General features: G+C 43.8%; 1 protein-coding gene across 1 annotated transcript in view; it reads right to left on the bottom strand.

Moving 5' to 3' along the window:
* Positions 1-18,393, bottom strand: part of PLAA (phospholipase A2 activating protein) — a 152,192-nt gene that overhangs the window by 11,753 nt on the left and 122,046 nt on the right. Inside the window, exon 13 of the mRNA XM_033919326.1 lies at positions 6,652-6,816. Coding sequence (XP_033775217.1) covers positions 6,652-6,816 — 165 coding nt within the window. The remainder of the gene's footprint in view (positions 1-6,651; positions 6,817-18,393) is intronic.

The raw sequence follows: 18,393 nt of genomic DNA, 5'->3' as shown, positions 1-18,393 counted from the left end.
TGAACCTCAAATTATGTCCTCTGGTTTTACCATTTTCCTTTCTCTGGAAAAGATTTTGTTCTATGTTAATACCCTTCAAGTATTTGAACGTCTGAATCATATCTCCCCTGTCTCTCCTTTCCTCTAGGGCAGGGGTGTCCAATGTCGGTCCTCAAGGGCCGCAATCCAGTCGGGTTTTCAGGATTTCCCCAATGAATATGCATGAGATCTATTTGCATGCACTGCTTTCAATGCATATTCATTGGGGAAATCCTGAAAACCTGACTGGATTGCGGCCCTCGAGGACCGACATTGGACACCCCTGCTCTAGGGTATACATATTCAGGGCTTCCAGTCTCTCCTCATATGTCTTCTGGCGCAAGCCTCCTATCATTTTCGTTGCCCTCCTCTGGACTGCTTCAAGTCTTCTTACATCCTTCGCCAGATATGGTCTCCAAAACTGAACACAATACTCCAAGTGGGGCCTTACCAATGACCTGTACAGGGGCATCAACACCTTCTTCCTTCTACTGGCTACGCCTCTCTTTATACATCCCAGCATCCTTCTGGCAGCAGCCACCGCCTTGTCACACTGTTTTTTCGCCTTTAGATCTTCAGACACTATCACCCCAAGGTCCCTCTCCCTGTCCGTGCATATCAGCTTCTCTCTTCCCACGGCTTTCTGCACTGCAGCACTCAGAAAGAAGGAGTTGGCCCGAAGACGACGCTGCTTTGGTCACACCATGGACCGGCGGCTGAAGAACACTGTCTTGGGCCCGATGCACGTGCCAGCCTTGCGGTCAGGCAGGAAATTTCTGCACAACAGACATAAATTCAATGTCCGACAACATGATGCACCACCTACTCCTAATGGAGCGCTGGTCTAGGTCCTGGCAACTCAGCTTCAATGCCAAAAAATGCAAAGTCATGCACCTGGCCAGCCAAAATCCATGCAAGACTTACACCCTTAATGGCGAGATCCTAACAAGAACTGAAGCAGAACGAGACTTAGGGGTGATCGTCAGTGAGAACATGAAGACTGCCAATCAAGTGGAGCAAGCTTCATCCAAGGCAAGGCAAAACATAGGTTGCATACGCAGGAGTTTCGTCAGCCGTAAGCCTGAAGTCATTATGCCATTGTATAGATCCATGGTGAGGCCCCACCTGGAATACTGTGTGCAATTCTGGAGGCCGCATTACCGTAAGGATGTGCTGAGACTGGAGTCGGTACAGAGAATGGCCACCCGGATGGTCTCGGGACTCAAGGATCTCCCGTACGAGGAACGGCTGGATAAGTTGCAGCTGTACTCACTCGAGGAACGCAGAGAGAGGGGTGACATGATCGAGACATTCAAGTATCTCACGGGCCGCATTGAGGTGGAAGAAGATATCTTCTTTTTCAAGGGTCCCGCGGCAACAAGGGGGCATCCGTGGAAAATCAGGGGCGGGAAACTGCACGGGGACACCAGGAAATTCTTTTTCACTGAAAGGGTGATTGATCACTGGAATAGTCTTCCACTTCAGGTTATTGAGGCCAGCAGCGTGCCTGATTTTAAGGCCCAATGGGATAGATATGTGGGATCTATTCACAGAGAAAGGTAGGGGAGGGTCATTGGGTGGGCAGACTAGATGGGCCATGGCCCTTATCTGCCGTCTATTTCTATGTTTCTATGTTTCTATCGGTGGTTGAAGAACCCTGTGCTAGACAGTAGGGTTATTTCCCTTTAGCCGCATGTTGTAGAAGGAATCCACTCTGCCTCTATAGTACTTCTCTGGGTTGTTTAGCTCCACCTCTATAGTTTGTACCCAAGCACGTAGAGCCCACCCAATACACGTGACATAGAGGCACCTGTAACAGGCTCCAACCAACTGTTCTGCTCAAGAATTCACTCAACATTAAAAGTTAAATGCCAACACAGGCTTCAAAGGAGCTCAGAAACTATTCCCCAATAAATTGAAACATATATACATATTCTTCCCAGTGCTTAAGTGCTGACAAGCATCCAAGAATCATCTTGGAGAAGCATATACAAACTGAAAACTTTAAGCAGGCACAAGAAGGACAGGGCGGGAGCCAATGTTTCACCTATCTACTGGAAAAGAGCTTACCAGGGTAAGTACATAATCTCCTTTTCCACTGCAATAGGTGAGACATTCTAGATAGTAGGGACGCACAAAAGCAGTCTCTCAAAAAGCTAGAGTGGGTTTGCTGTACCGACCCACAAGACCGAGGACCCAAAGATGGAGCCCTATCTTGCCATCACGTCCACTCTGTAGAACACGTTGCCACCCTGCAAATCTCCTCAGGGGAGAGCTCTAGCTTCAGCCCACAAAGAAGCGACACTTATGGTAGAATGCGCCTTCACAGACACAGAAGACTGGAAACAGAAGACCGTTTCCCAGCAAGAATGTAAGCTGATGAAATAGCCCTACAAATTCATCTGGAAATCATGGCCATAGAAGTGGGAGCACCCCGCTTAACGGAATGAGTCAGCATAAATAAATGGTCAGAGATGAAATTCTGTGACCTCCTCATAATGCAGTAGAACTCTGTACACATACAGATTCTTCAATAGGTGGTCCTGTGATTTGGAAAGGCAGGCAAACATTTCCTGATTGACATGGAAAGCTGAAACTACTTTCGGCAAGAAGGAAGGAACAGTCCAAAGGGAAACCTCTGCCTCCAAAATACAGAGGAAAGGTTTCCCTGCAAGACAAAGCCTGCAGTTCCAACATGACGCGCCGATGTAATTGCGACCAGAAAAACAGCCTTGAGTGTCAAGTCCAAGAGGGTAGCATCTTGAAGGGGATCAAAAGGAGCCTTGGTAAGGTTAGACAATACCACATTAAGGTCCCTGGAAGTGAAAGGATGCTTAACTGGCAGTCGAACATGAAGAGCCCCCTTCAAGAACCTAGCAACATCAGGATGAGACGCCAAATGCTCCCAGGATCTATAACAAGAGAGCCCACTCACGTGGACCTGAAGAGAAGCCACAGTGAGGCCTTTATCCAAACAGCCTGAAGAAAGGTGGGAATCATTGAGATTGGAGCTGAATAATGGACCACCTGGTCCTAGGCACACTAAATGTTGGAATGTCTTCCACACCTTAGTGTAAGCCAACACCGTAGGCGACTTCTTAGACTTCATAAGAGTATTAACCAGGGCAGAATATCCCTTATGCTCTAAGGCCACACACTCAAGAGCCATGCCTTAAGAACAAAGTGACCCGGATCCTCCATGGATACTGGACCCTACGTGAGAAGGTCCAGATAGAAATTTAACTGAAGGCTGCGACCCTTGTGCAGCCTCATCAAATCTACTTTCATGTCTAAAATTTTATTTGCCTATACATTTTAATTTTTTATGAATGACATAACTGGAGTTCTGTTACATCCCTTCAGGATTCCATACACTAGGTGTTCAATCCCAACCTGCAGAAATCCACATCTTTTCTGAATTCATGCTCCACACCTTCCTAGGCTGAGAGTCAGCAAACAACTTTAGTTTCAATTTTTGCAAACAGAGTGGATAACTCTTTGCATGGATGCCAGACTGTTGGGTCGCGGGCTCATTGCGGGGCCCGCTCTATTCAGGGATGGTGGACTCGCTCTCCAGCCCTTTCAGAAAGACCAGAGGCGCACGTTCCTTTGATGACATGGTGGTGGTGTTATGTACTTCATGAGGGATCTCTCTAGTGCTCTCTATCAGACTAGAAAGCTAGGTGGTGTTCCTCTGGCTGGAAGAGCTTCTTCTGTCTCTTAGCAGCCCATGGGTCCAGAGTCGACAATGTTCCAGCAGTCTTCCTTGGCCGATAGTTCCTGGTCTCAATGCATGGTTCCTCTCACAGGAGCCATTCCTTCTGCTCTTACATAAGTTGGGGTTTGCCCCAGAGGGTCTTGTTGGCTGACTTCGGCAGACATCTTGAAGGCTGGGTGCCTTTTCAGTTGATAAACAGCATGAAACTAGGGCCGGATGCCCTGGTTTGGCCCTGGCTGATTCACATTCCTGTATGATGTTCCCTTCGTGGCCTCTGGTTGGTCGCGTCTTCCACTGGACAGTGACACATCCCGGCCTGGTGTCTCTAGTGGCTACGGATTGGCCTCGCTGCCCATGGTATGCGATTCTCGTATGTCTTTAATGGGATGAGAGGCTCCGGTTCCCTTTTCTTCTATATCTTCTCAGTCAGGGACTGGTGTCCATGAAGATCCCTCAGCATTTTGGTCTTTTGGCATGGCCCTTGAGTGCTCAGCCTTGATGAGCAGTTATTTGGAGGTAGTTTTCTAGACTCTTTTGCACTCAAAGTTCCCTCTGTTATGGCTTCTTCTGGCAAACCTGGTATGATCTCTCATAGTTGAGCTCTAGGAATTGGGTAGAGCCGGAGAAGGCTCCCAGTTAGGTAGTCCTAGCTTTTCTTCTAGAGGGTTTAGACAAAAGTCTGGCAGTGGCTTCCCTGAAAGTTCAGGTTGCAGGCTTTGCATGTTTTCAAGCGCATTAAGATGCTAATTTGCTTACTGCTCTTTCAGATATGACCAGGTGTATAGGGGGGGGGGCACTTCAACTGCATCCTCCCTTGTACCTTCCTTTCCCTTTGTAGAATCTTAACATCGTTTTACAGGGTCTTGGCGAGGCCCCCTTTGACAGACGGTTTTTCTGGTCACCCTTGTCTCAGTATGGTGTATTTTGGAGTTTCTGCTCTTTTGTGCACAGAATCCTTTCTCCATGTTTCACATGCAGGCGTTTCCTCCATACTGTACCTTCCTTCTTGCCGCAGGTGGTCTCAAAATTTCCAAGTCAATCAGGAGGTTAGGTTGCCAGCATTTCATCTGACAGGTTCAGAGCGCACAGATCAGATCTTCTGCAATTGGGATGGCCAGAGGGTCTTGCTCCTTTATTTGGAAAGGACAACTGAGTTCAGGCTGTCTGATCACCTTTTTGTTCTCACTGCTGCGCTTCACCATGATAGGCCAGCATCCAAGTCCTCGATCATTCGATGGATTAGAATGGCCATTTCTGCGACTTCCATCACCCATGGCAAGCAGCTGCTGATCTCGTTTACAGCATTCGAAGAGAAGTGTGGCTGCGTTGTTGGGGGGGAGGGCATCTTGTGCAATTCATCCTGATGAAATTTTCAGAGCGTTTTCTTGGTCCTCTCTTGATACTTTGGCCTGGCTTTACCGAGTTGTTGAGGCAGTGCATTCTAATACAATTTTTCAGGACCTTGGGTTTGAGGGCAGGCTCTTCTGTCCCTCCCTAGCTACCGTGACTTTGGTACGTCACCTAGCATATGGAATCCGGAAGGGATGTAACAGAATGTAAGATTAGGTTTATACCTTTGATAATCTTCTGTTAGTCCCCAGAGGATTCCATATGACCTGCCCTCTCCGTATTCACTCAGTTGTTGGAGTAGCCTGCTCCTTTCTTCCTCGGTCACTCTCATTACAGGTTTGAAGTTTTTCCAGCCAGTTGGCAGATCCTGTGGGGAGTTTCTGTGAGTATACACATTACCGAAGGCCTTTCTTGGGGTGCTCACTGCAGGTTATTACTGCATTGTTCCTCAATGTTTTTTCTGAGTTGCCTTTGTGCCCGTTTCTCACTTAATATTTTGCAGAGTAAGCAAGTTCATGATTTACTTGTGTTGATGGGGATTTTTCCCTTGTCCTGGATGTGCAGGCTTTGGCTTTGGGACTGAACTAAGGTTGTTTGCTGACTCTCAGCCTAGGGGGGTGGAGCATGTGTTCAGAAAAGATGTGGATTTCTGCAACAACCGGACTGCTGATTGGGAATGAACACCTAGCATATGGAATCCTCCAGGGACTAACAGAAAGAAGATTATTGAAAGTATAAACCTAATCTTCCATTAATATTTATGTACTTAGGTTTGGATAATTTCCTAAAAGAGAAATCCGTAGGCCATTATTGAGATGGCTTGGGGAAATCCACTGCTTAGTCCTAGGATAAGCAGAATAGAATCTATTTTACTACTTGGGATCTAGATAGATGCTTGGGACATGGGTTGGCCACTGTTGGAAACAATCTAGCCATTGTGGCATCATTTATGAGGCTGGCTCTTAGGCATTGGTAGAATGAGGTATTTTGACGTCATAATCTCAGCTCTGGAATGTTGCTACTATTTGGATTTCTGCCAGGTACTTGGGACCTGGGTTGGCTACTATTAAAAATAGGATACTGGGCTTCATGGACCTTCGGTTTGTCCCAGCATGGCAACTCTTATGCTCTTAAGCCTACTTTAGTTAGTGTCACTTTGAGAAGAAACTGTAAAATACAACCAATACTTTAAAAAATTTTTCCCCTCCTTTTGTACTTACCTTTCATGTGTCCTTTACTATGCTTATTGTAGTTCTCCCTACTTCCCTTATGTATCAGTTCATCATGTTCGTGTGGGTTTGTTGTATTTAATAATTAAGATCCTGTTTTTAATTGTAAATCGCTTTGAATTCATGATATTGCGATATATCAAAATTTTAATAAAACTTGAAACAAGTAATAAAAGGAAAGAAGTCTGAACTTACCAAGAACAAGGATTAAAATGGATTCATAGTGTGCTGTAACAAGAGAGATTTCAAAGAAAAGAAATGCACTTTTGGATGCAGTAGCTAAATTAAGAGAGAGCACAGACTAAGACACCATAAACAAGAGCCTCCTTTCCATACCTTCCGGCCACTGTGCTGCTTTCCACAGAGTTTCCATCTGTGGTACCGTGGGTGTTTCCATTAAGGGTTTACATGTTATAGCCAATAACTTTTCAAGAAGGATCAAATCTTCCTCTGCTAACTTCTTTTCTTCTGGTGCTGTGCCATTGAGTTCCTTTACCTTCCCTAAAATGGGACAGAACAAAAAGGTTAAGTGCCTGCTTAACTTAATGAAATACAGGATTATAGTTTTGAAAATGGGAGAAGCCCCTTTCAGAATCCATATAAGTATTTTTCATGAAGAGGCTGAACAATAATTGTGAAATCATTAAACTACCAAATTCTTATTTCTCATCCTTTATGCTCAGCATAGTTCTTTTCTCTGATGTTAATCTCCAAAATCTCCTTCCAAAATGATTCACCAAGTTGCCTCATCCACCTCTTTGTTCCATCTTCAATATCCCCTATTTTTATGAAGGTCTCTCATAAAAACTTGGTCCAGGACCCCCTCACTGAATGGCTTCATTATATTTCATTCCACTCCATCACACACACCATTGCTGAACTGTAACCTATCCGTCCCCATTATATGTCCTCTAGACTAGAGTTTATGGCTTCAACATTACTGTGGCCAAAATCTGGTTAATTTTAACCAGAGAGCCTATTCAGTTACATCAGGCTGCTGAATATAAAAAACTCAAAAACTGTCACCCAAAGTGGCTCTGAAAAATATGCTACCCAAAATTGTGAGAAAATATACCACTTATACTAGTGTTACAACCACATAAACTTCTTTTTTCTTTGTTTTTTATCAGCACTTTCAAAAAGTCATAAAACTGTTTTTTTCACTCAGGAAAAAGCCTCAGAATAGGAGCCCACGCTCAGTCTAATCATAGACTTAACTTTCAGCGTGGTTTTTTCCGCTCCGTGGTTCCAGTCATTGGCTTAAAAAACCTGAGACTCAATTTTATTACTAAATAGTCTAAAACGCTTTTGTCATAAATATCTTTATCAATCTTTGAAATAACTGCTTATTTTATATCTTTATAATAGCTGTGGAAGCAACACTTCTTTAGTTTGAAAAAGCTAGCAACCAAGCACTTATCTCAGCGTTCATTTTGTATGCTGTCGTGCTATCAAATCATTGCCGCTGCCTGCCAACGTTTCGCGGATATCGCATTTAATCCGCTGCTTCAGGGCTATTGGCAGAAGCATCCAAGCATTGTTCTCAACTGTAAATAATGCAGAAAGAAAAGGAAACAGACTTAGTAACGTTCCTAATCCTAATTCACCTCTAACAGAGTGTAACTTACTGTTCTCAGCTGCACAGGAATTTTTCAAACCGAGGCAGAATAGCCCCGGCATTCATTTTATACTCTAACAGTAATATGCTGACAAAGGACGTTGTATTACGTGCTGACATCATCGTTCCCGACATTAACCCTTAACGGGAGCGATCATTCAGTAAAAGTGCTGCCACTCAATATTTCTATTAAGCCCCTATGGGGCTTAAGTCCCATAACAGAGTGCTATGGGCTTAATAGAAATATTGAGTGGCAGCACTTTTACTGAATGATCGCTCCCGTTAAGGGTTAATGTCGGGAACGATGATGTCAGCACGTAATACAACGTCCTTTGTCAGCATATTACTGTTAGAGTATAAAATGAATGCCGGGGCTATTCTGCCTCGGTTTGAAAAATTCCTGTGCAGCTGAGAACAGTAAGTTACACTCTGTTAGAGGTGAATTAGGATTAGGAACGTTACTAAGTCTGTTTCCTTTTCTTTCTGCATTATTTACAGTTGAGAACAATGCTTGGATGCTTCTGCCAATAGCCCTGAAGCAGCGGATTAAATGCGATATCCGTGAAACGTTGGCAGGCAGCGGCAATGATTTGATAGCACGACAGTATACAAAATGAACGCTGAGATAAGTGCTTGGTTGCTAGCTTTTTCAAACTAAAGAAGTGTTGCTTCCACAGCTATTATAAAGATATAAAATAAGCAGTTATTTCAAAGATTGATAAAGATATTTATGACAAAAGCGTTTTAGACTATTTAGTAATAAAATTGAGTCTCAGGTTTTTTAAGCCAATGACTGGAACCACGGAGCGGAAAAAACCACGCTGAAAGTTAAGTCTATGATTAGACTGAGCGTGGGCTCCTATTCCGAGGCTTTTTCCTGAGTGAAAAGAACAGTTTTATGACTTTTTGAAAGTGCTGATAAAAAACAAAGAAAAAAGAAGTTTATGTGGTTGTAACATTAGTATAAGTGGTATATTTTCTCACAATTTTGGGTGCTGAATATAAAAGCCAGTTAACTTTAGGATAAATTCACATGGCCTGACAACCAGTTAAATTGATATTTAGAACTAGTTGCATCCCAAAGCATTACACCACCCTCCAAATTTTAACTGGTTAAATTTTGTCTGGTCTGCTAAATTTAAGCAGTAAAATCTAAACAAGACCTGACTATACTGAAAATTAGTGCTCAGAGAGTGACAAGTGCTTTTTAAGGTATGCTCAGAGAAGTGAGACTCTGAAGAGGGGGTAAAACCCTCTCTTAGGGTAAGAGTCTACCGTCCAATCACTGCATAAGAAGTTCAAAGTCACTTTCTGAGAACTAGGAAAAAATCCTAAAAAATTTTTTGTTATTCTTTTCAATACTGTATTCAAAAATTGATAAATTTCTCTAGATCATAAATGTGCTATAAAAGTATGCTTAACTTGATCAATTTTTTGGCTACTTTCACCAACGTCCCTGATCACGCCATATTTTTCACTCTGGACATCACAGCCTTGTACACAAATGTGCCCCAAAACGATGCCATTGACATCATTAAAGCTGAACTTTATGAGTCAGCCATTCCTGATTCCAGAATTAATTTTTTGATACAACTTGCATCCATTGCACTGAATATGAATTACTTTCAATTTGGAGACACTTTTTACAAGCAAATCAAGGGCACTGCTATGGGGGCCAAAATGGCTCCTTCCGTAGCCTGTCTTTATGTTTCTAAATTTGAACACAAATTTTTGTATCCTTCTGTACATTGGAAACATCTTTTGTTCTGGAAACGCTATATAGATGACATTTTGGGAGTATGGACGGGCACAGAAGATGAATTGGACTTGTTTTTTGTATGGCTTAATTCTTGTGATGTCAATTTACACTTTACTATGACCAAGGATTATCACAAGGTTCCTTTTTTGGACATTAATATTTTCTTAAGTGAGGGTAGTTTTCATACCAGCATATATCGAAAACCCACGGACCGCAATAACCTTTTACAGTATGACAGTTTTCATCCAAGACATTTGAGGAACAATATCCCAGTTGGGCAATTTTTGAGGCTCCGCAGACTTTGTACCTCTGTGAACGAATACATCTCTTAAGCAGTAGTTATGAAGGAGCGATTTCGGGAGAAAGGATATCCTGTTTCAGTCATTCATAAAGCTTACAAAAGGGGTCTATATGCCAATCGCTCCTTGTTACTTGAGTCTCGCCCGAAGTCTGAAGAACAACCTTTGGTTTGTGTGTTACCTTATTCACATCTCGCGTTTCAAATCAAGTACATCATCAAACGTCACTGGCACATCATGCAATACCACCAAGAGTTTCAAGAGTTGCCCCGCTTTGCTTTTTCTAAGAATCAAAATCTCAAGCAAAGATTGGTTCATTCACAATTCATCAACAGATCTCAAGAAGTTATTCATACCATGTGGAGTCACAGTCCGTGTGGACACTGTAAAATGTGTCAGTACAATGTACCTCTGCACCAGATGCAGGTCAACATCAAGAGAAGATATATTCCCCTAAATACAGACTGTACTTCCAAACAAGTAGTATATATCATACAATGCCCTTGTGGCTTATTTTACATAGGGTGTACAGTTCGCAGTGTCAAGATTAGGATCAGTGAACATATCAGCAGGATTAGAACCAACATACAAGAAGCCCCGTTGGTCTCACATTGGCTTCAATTTCAACATGATCTGTCGGATCTTAAATTTTCAGTTATTGACACTGTATCAAACACGAGAGGAGGTGATATGGCTAAGTTGCTCTGGAGAAGAGAGCAGAAATGGATCTATGAGCTGAACACACCATCTCCTCATGGGTTGAATAATGAACTAGAATGGGTTGCCTTTCTTTAATCTCATGCACTTTCAAAGGTTCCTTTTAGACAGTGGCTCTCTTATTCAATCAGTTTTCCTTCGTGTTCCGACATGATGACGTCATCGCGTCGTTGCACGGAGGTTTCCCTCCCCCCTCCCGCATCGGGTTAAATTTGGCGGGATTGGCAGCGTTCTTTGTTGCTTGGAACCTTTGAACTCCTCCTGCAATCGGTATGCTTTTGAATTTATAGTTTTTGCTTCCTTTCTCCCTCTTAGCCAGTAAGTCTTGACTTATTCATAGCGCAGCTGATTTAGAGAACTGTCTGTGCTATGTTCTGATACCAATTTTTGTATTTCAGATCATCTCATTGATCCTGTCAAGGATTTTTTCATTGAACCGTTTTACGGCTCATTTCAGCGTATTACAGTCTACAGTACTTTAAAGATTGTCTTTTGGGTCTCCTGAAGCAGACCACGAAACGGGGCCACGTCGAGACCCCCAGAGAAATAAGCTTACACGTTAAGCATACTTTTACAGCACATTTATGATCTAGTGAGATTTATCAATTTTTGAATACAGTATTGAAAAGAATAACAAAAATTTTTTTAGGATTTTTTCCTAGTTCTCAGAAAGTGACTTTGAACTTCTTATGCAGTGATTGGACGGTAGACTCTTACCCTAAGAGAGGGTTTTACCCCCTCTTCAGAGTCTCACTTCTCTGAGCATACCTTATAAAGCACTTGTCACTCTCTGAGCACTAATTTTCAGTATAGTCAGGTCTTGTTTAGATTTTACCACATATATTTTGGACTGACTCTTTGTTACAATATTTTCCCTGTGTAGTGTGAACGCAGTTAAATTTAAGCAGTATGCAAGTCTGAAAACTTAAGGTTTGGCTAGTAAACTCCCAAGTTACCTGGACAAATCTTTTAGATATAATATTTATTATAAATTTGAAAATAAAAATTACAAACCAAAAGGTTCAAGTTGTCCTTTTCTTCCATTCCTTATAAACAGTAGAATTTAAAAAAAAAATCATACCATGAATGGAGACCTTGTTCTTGTGCTTCCAGTTACAAATAAAAACAATGTAGACCACAAAACAACTTCCTTACCCCACCCATTAACTCCCCTCTAAAGAACTTAACCATCCCCTTTACTCTCCCTTCCCTCACCATCCTAAATACCAACAAACAAAAACAGTATCTTCAGATGACATACTAAAATAACCTGCAACTGCAAAAATCATTACAAATTTAGTTTATTAAGTATCAAACTATGAGTTTTGGTTGGAAGGGTATTAATATAATGCTCCCAAACAGACCAAAATTGCTTCTTCCTTTTATAAGTTAAAATGCATCTCTAGCCTCCCATGACATTAATTGATGCATCAGATTTTTCCATTGCCAAAAGATTGTGGTGCATTTTGTACCCACATTTGTACAATACATTTCTTCCCTACAATGCATAAAATGGATAAAAGGTGGCTGGCTACCTGATGACATACCACCACCAAAAGTAAACTTCCCAAATAAAACACTTAATAGTGTAGGTAATAATTGTTGCAAAGAAGCCCCAATATAATCAAAAAATTGAAGTCAAGACCACAAGGAATGGGAGAGTATTTTTTTAAAAAATTTTTTATTAACATTTGTTACATCAATAACAAAAATCAGGAAAAGCAAGAAGAACATTTCAAAGAAACAACTTAAAATTCAAAATTAAGACTTACGCCAAGTTCACATTGGGAGAGTATTTACCTGTGTACCACACTTGAAACAAAGGGATGAATCTACACTTCCCATATGATAAAATTATAACTGCGAGAGATATGCTCTCAAGATAGTTCCGAAATTACATTTTCTATAAACTTGCATTATGTACCACAAAAGGTATTCCCTTTCAATAAGGAGGTCATCTCCTGCTCTGAAATAGCCATATTTAACTCTGAACTCTGTTTATACACTTTTTGGGTGTCAGTTGAATAAGAGCCTTATGTAAGCTATAGATTGATACCTGAGCTCAGGTTAAAACACCCCGATCCTGTATCAAGGTCGTAAGGCTAGATCATATGACTGTTAAAAAAAATCAAAAGCCAAACCAAAAGATCAATGTCAATATATAACTGGCCGCAACCAGAAAGCACAGTTACTTACCGTAACAGGTGTTATCCAGGGACAGCAGGCAGATATTCTTGACTGATGGGTGACGGCACCGACGGAGCCCCGGTACGGACAATTTTAGAGTGATTGCACTCTAAGAACTTAGAAAGTTCTGGTAGGCCGCACCGCGCACGCGCGAGTGCCTTCCCGCCCGACAGAGGCGCGCGGTCCCCAGTTATGATAAGCCAGCTAAGAAGCCAACCCGGGGAGGAGGGAGGGACGCAAGAATATCTGCCTGCTGTCCCTGGATAACACCTGTTACGGTAAGTAACTGTGCTTTATCCCAGGACAAGCAGGCAGCTATTCTTGACTGATGGGTGACCTCCAAGCTAATAAAAGAGGGATGGAGGGAAGGTTGGCCATTAGGAAAACAAATTTTGCAAAACAGATTGGCCGAAGTGTCCATCCCGTCTGGAAAATGTGTCCAGACAATAATGAGATGTAAAAGTATGAACTGAGGACCAAGTGGCAGCTTTGCAGATTTCCTCAATGGGCGTGGATCGGAGGAAAGCTACAGATGCTGCCATAGCTCGGACTTTATGGGCTGTGACAGAACCTTCCAGTGTCAGTCCGGTCTGAGCATAACAGAATGAAATGCACGCTGCGAGCCAATTTGACAGCGTACGTTTCGAAACAGGACGTCCCAATTTATTTGGATCAAAGGACAGAAAGAGTTGAGGGAATGATCTGTGAGGCTTAGTACGGTCTAAATAGTAAGCCAGAGCCCTCTTACAGTCCAAAGTATGTAAAGCCTGTTCACCAGAATGAGAGTGAGGTTTTGGAAAAAAGACAGGCAGAACAATGGATTGGTTGAGATGGAATTCAGAGACAACCTTCGGGAGAAACTTTGGATGAGTACGCAGAACCACCTTGTCATGATGAAAGACTGTAAAAGGTGGATCCGACACTAGTGCATGGAGCTCACTGACCCTCCTGGCAGAGGTAAGAGCAATAAGAAAAAGCACCTTCCAAGTGAGAAACTTGAAAGAAGCAGTAGCCAAGGGTTCAAATGGAGGCTTCATTAAAGCGGAAAGAACTACATTAAGATCCCAGATAACAGGAGGGGCTTTAAGAGGTGGTTTCACATTAAAAAGACCCCGCATGAACCTGGACACTAAGGGATGAGCTGAGAGGAGTTTTCCATGGATTGGCTCATGAAAAGCTGCTATAGCACTAAGATGGACTCTGATTGAAGTGGACTTGAGGCCAGAGTCTGACAAAGAAAGGAGATAATCCAACAATGTCTCCACTGCAAGGGAAGTGGGATCATAATGATGGAGAAAACACCATGAAGAAAACCGTGTCCACTTCTGATGGTAACATTGAAGAGTGGCCGGTTTCCTGGAGGCATCCAGAATTGAACGAACAGGCTGAGACAAGAGTGTATCATGAGAAGTCAGCCCGAGAGATACCAAGCTGTCAGGTGCAGAGACTGTAGGTTGGGGTGTAGGAGAGTTTCCTGATGCTGAGTAAGCAGAGAAGGATACAGAGGCAGAAGAAAAGGTTCCCTGGAACTGAGTTGAAGTAGAAGGGAGAACCAATGTTGCCTGGGCCACCTCGGAGCAATCAGAATCATGGTTGCTTGATCCCTCTTGAGCTTGAATAATGTTCTCAACATGAGAGGCAGAGGAGGGAAAGCGTACAGGAACAGATTGGACCAATCGAGGAGAAAAGCATCCGCTGCCAGACGGTGAGGTGAGTAGAGTCTGGAGCAGAATAGGGGCAGCTGATGATTGTGCGGAGCTGCAAAGAGGTCTATCTGAGGGGTGCCCCATTGAGCGAAGATGGATTGTAGAGTTACCGGATCGATTGTCCATTCGTGAGGTTGGAGAACTCTGCTGAGCTTGTCCGCTAAGGAATTCTCCTCTCCCTGAATGTAAATAGCTTTCAGGAATAGATGGTGATTTATGGCCCAAGTCCAGATCTTTTGGGCTTCCTGGCATAAGAGGCGAGAGCCCGTCCCACCCTGTTTGTTGATGTAGTACATCGCAACTTGATTGTCTGTGCACAACAGGACAACTTGAGGAAAAAGAAGATGTTGGAAGGCCTTGAGGGCATAAAACATCGCTCTGAGTTCCAGGAAATTGATGTGACGCTTCTTTTCCTGGGCAGTCCAAAGACCTTGAGTTTGGAACTCGTTCAAATGAGCTCCCCATGCATAAGGGGAGGCATCGGTGGTGATGACTAGTTGATGAGGAGGTTGATGGAACAGAAGACCTCTGGACAGATTTGAGGATACCAACCACCATTGTAGAGACTGACGAAGAGATGATGTCACAGATATGTGACGTGAGCAAGGATCCGTCGCTTGGGACCACTGGGTAGCTAGTGTCCATTGAGGAGTGCGCAGGTGAAGACGTGCAAGAGGCGTGACATGAACTGTGGAGGCCATGTGACCCAAGAGAATCATCATTTGCTTTGCTGTGATGGAACGCTGTGGAAGCACCTGCTGACATAGAGAGTGAAGCGTTTGAAGACGATTGGACGGCAGGAACGCTCTCATGAGGATTGTGTCCAAGACAGCTCCTATGAATTGAAGTCTCTGAGTGGGGATGAGATGAGATTTGGGTAGATTGATCTCGAACCCCAGAAGTTGAAGAAACCTGATGGTTTGGTTGGTGGCCAGGAGAACAGTCTGAGATGAATTGGCCTTTATCAACCAATCGTCCAGGTAAGGAAAGACCTGAAGGTGGTGAGATCGCAGGAAGGCAGCCACCACAATCAGACATTTGGTGAATACTCTCGGAGAGGAGGCAAGACCGAAGGGTAGCACCTTGTATTGGTAATGACAACGATTGATCATGAAGCGTAGGTATTGTCTGGAGGCCAGATTGACCGGTATATGAGTGTATGCTTCTTTGAGATCGAGAGAACATAGCCAGTCGCCTTGATTTAGAAGAGGATAAAGAGTGGCTAGAGAGAGCATTTTGAACTTTTCTTTGACCAAACATTTGTTGAGATCGCGGAGATCTAGAATTGGTCTGAGATCTCCTGTTTTTTTGGGGACTAAAAAGTAACGGGAGTAGAATCCCTGTCCCTTTTGATCTAGAGGAACCTCCTCTATGGCGTTCAAAAGGAGAAGGGATTGAACCTCCTGGAGAAGAAGGAAAGACTGATTGTGCGAAGCAGACTCTTTTGGTTGACTTGGAGGAGGTAGAGTTTGAAAGTTGAGAGAGTAGCCGTGGTGGATGATGTTCAGAACCCACTGATCTGACGTGATAAGTTCCCAACGGCTTATGAAATAAGAAAGACGTCCTCCTATAGGCTGTGGAAGTTGAGTAGGAGGGAGAAGACTGGCTATGTTCTGGAGAACCAAGTCAAAAGGGTTGAGTAGACTTTTGTGCAGGAGTAGATTTTACCTGCTGTTGTTGCTGAGGTTGTCTAGCAGCTGGACGCTGTTGCCTCTGACGCCTAGGTTGTTGAGCAGTTTGAGGCAGAGGACGAGCCACAAATCTACGTTGGTAGGTTGATTGTGGACGAAAGGGCCTAGTTGGTGGAGGCTTCTTAGGTTTAAGAAGCGTGTCCCATCTGGTCTCATGAGCCGATAATTTCTGGGTAGTGGAGTCCATGGAATCTCCAAACAGCTCATCCCCTAAGCAAGGTGTATTGGCTAGCCTATCCTGGTGATTAACGTCCAGTTCTGAAACACGAAGCCAGGCTAGCCTTCGCATGGCCACTGAGATGGCCGTGGCTCTGGAGGTCAGCTCGAAAGTATCATAGATAGATCTTACCATGAATTTTCGAAGCTGTAAAAGAGATGAACAAGTGTGGTGAAAAGCAGACTTTTTCCTATCAGGAAGATATTTCTCAAAAGCAGTGATATTTTGTATTAAGTGCTTAAGATAAAAAGAGAAATGGAATGCATAATTTCCTGATCGATTTGCTAACATAGCATTTTGGTATAGCCTTTTACCAAACTTGTCCATAGATTTGCCCTCTCTGCCAGGAGGGACTGAGGCATATACACTAGCCCCTTTGGACTTTTTCAAAGTGGACTCAACCAAAAGGGACTCATGAGCTAATTGGGGCTTGTCAAACCCAGGAATAGGAATGACTTTATACAAGGAATCCAACTTTCTAGGCGCTCCAGGAATAGTTAAAGGAGATTCCAGATTTTTATAAAACGTCTCTCTCAATATATCATGGAGAGGGAGTTTAAGGTATTCCTTTGGAGGCTGGTCAAAGTCCAAGGCATCAAGGAAAGCCTTGGATTTCTTTGACTCAGCCTCCAAAGGAATGGAGAGAGAATCACACATTTCCTTCAAAAATGAAGAAAAGGAAGATACTTCTGGTTTAGAGGAGGCTTCTAAAAGAGACGGGTCCTCATCACCAGAAGAGCATTCTCCCTCCGAAAGAAGAGGATCCTCCGAGTCACCCCATAAGTCAGGGTCTCGAACCTGAGAACTCCGGTCTCGAGACTCTGGAGTGGAAGGCTCTAAATGCCGGGACTTGTGAAGAGACTTCCCTGACCTGCCCGATTCGGTACCGGGAGATGCTACAGTACGCACCGGAGCCGAAGTTTGTACAGCTTGATGGTGAGCTCTCGGCTCCGGCGCCAGAATCGGCATGGAGACCGAGGAAACCGACTGTACCGGTACCGATAGAGTGGACGTCGATAAAATAGGACGGTCCACTATCGGTACCGGTGGCTCAGACCGGACTGGTACCGGCAAATTCGATGCCAGGGCTGGAGGTAGGAGGTGCTGTAGCTGTTCTTTAAGTTGTTCCTTCAGAACAGCAGCTATACGCTCCTCAAGGGAAGGCACCGGTACCGTCTTTTTCTTTAATGGTACCTTCGGTGCCGCTCTACGCTCCGAGGATGAGGACCCCGATGTCGAGGGGCTCACCTCTATTGGAGCGGAGCGCTTCCGTGGGCGCCTCGAGGTCGGCAGAATTGGACTCGCTGCCATCGAGACCGGAGGACGCTCCAACGGGGAAGGCTTCTTAGCCGGCTTACCTGGAGTCGACACCGCCGCGGTATCGCGTGGTGTCGATGATGTGGGTGCCGACTGCGCCGGTGCCGATGTCGGTGCCGGTGTAGAATCAGACATCTCGGCACCAAACAATAATTTTTGTTGAATCTCTCGATTTTTAAGAGTTCTCTTTTTTAAAGTTGCACAGCGGGTGCAGGTTGACGCTCGATGGTCGGGACCAAGACACTGGAGACACCAATTATGAGGGTCAGTTAGTGAAATTGGTCGTGCACACCGCTGGCACTTTTTGAAGCCGGGTTGGGGGGGCATGAATGTAAAAACGGCTTCAGCCAAATCGAAGGCCGAGGCCTCGATGGTGGCTAAAGGCCCCGCCGGGGCAAGGCCGAAAAACAGGCAAAAAAACAAAATGTTTTTTTTTTTTTTTTTTTAAGAAAGAAAATAAAGAAAAAAGGAAAGGAAATAATATTCCTCAAAAAGTTTACGCGAGCGGGAAGTTCACAAAAAATCCTCTCACAACAGCCGTTGAGAGAGACGCGTCTTCTTAGCTCC

Source organism: Geotrypetes seraphini, chromosome 1, assembly GCF_902459505.1.
Source record: "Geotrypetes seraphini chromosome 1, aGeoSer1.1, whole genome shotgun sequence".
Classification (NCBI taxonomy): Eukaryota; Metazoa; Chordata; class Amphibia; order Gymnophiona; family Dermophiidae; genus Geotrypetes; species Geotrypetes seraphini.
This window is presented reverse-complemented; position numbering and strand designations above follow the sequence as displayed.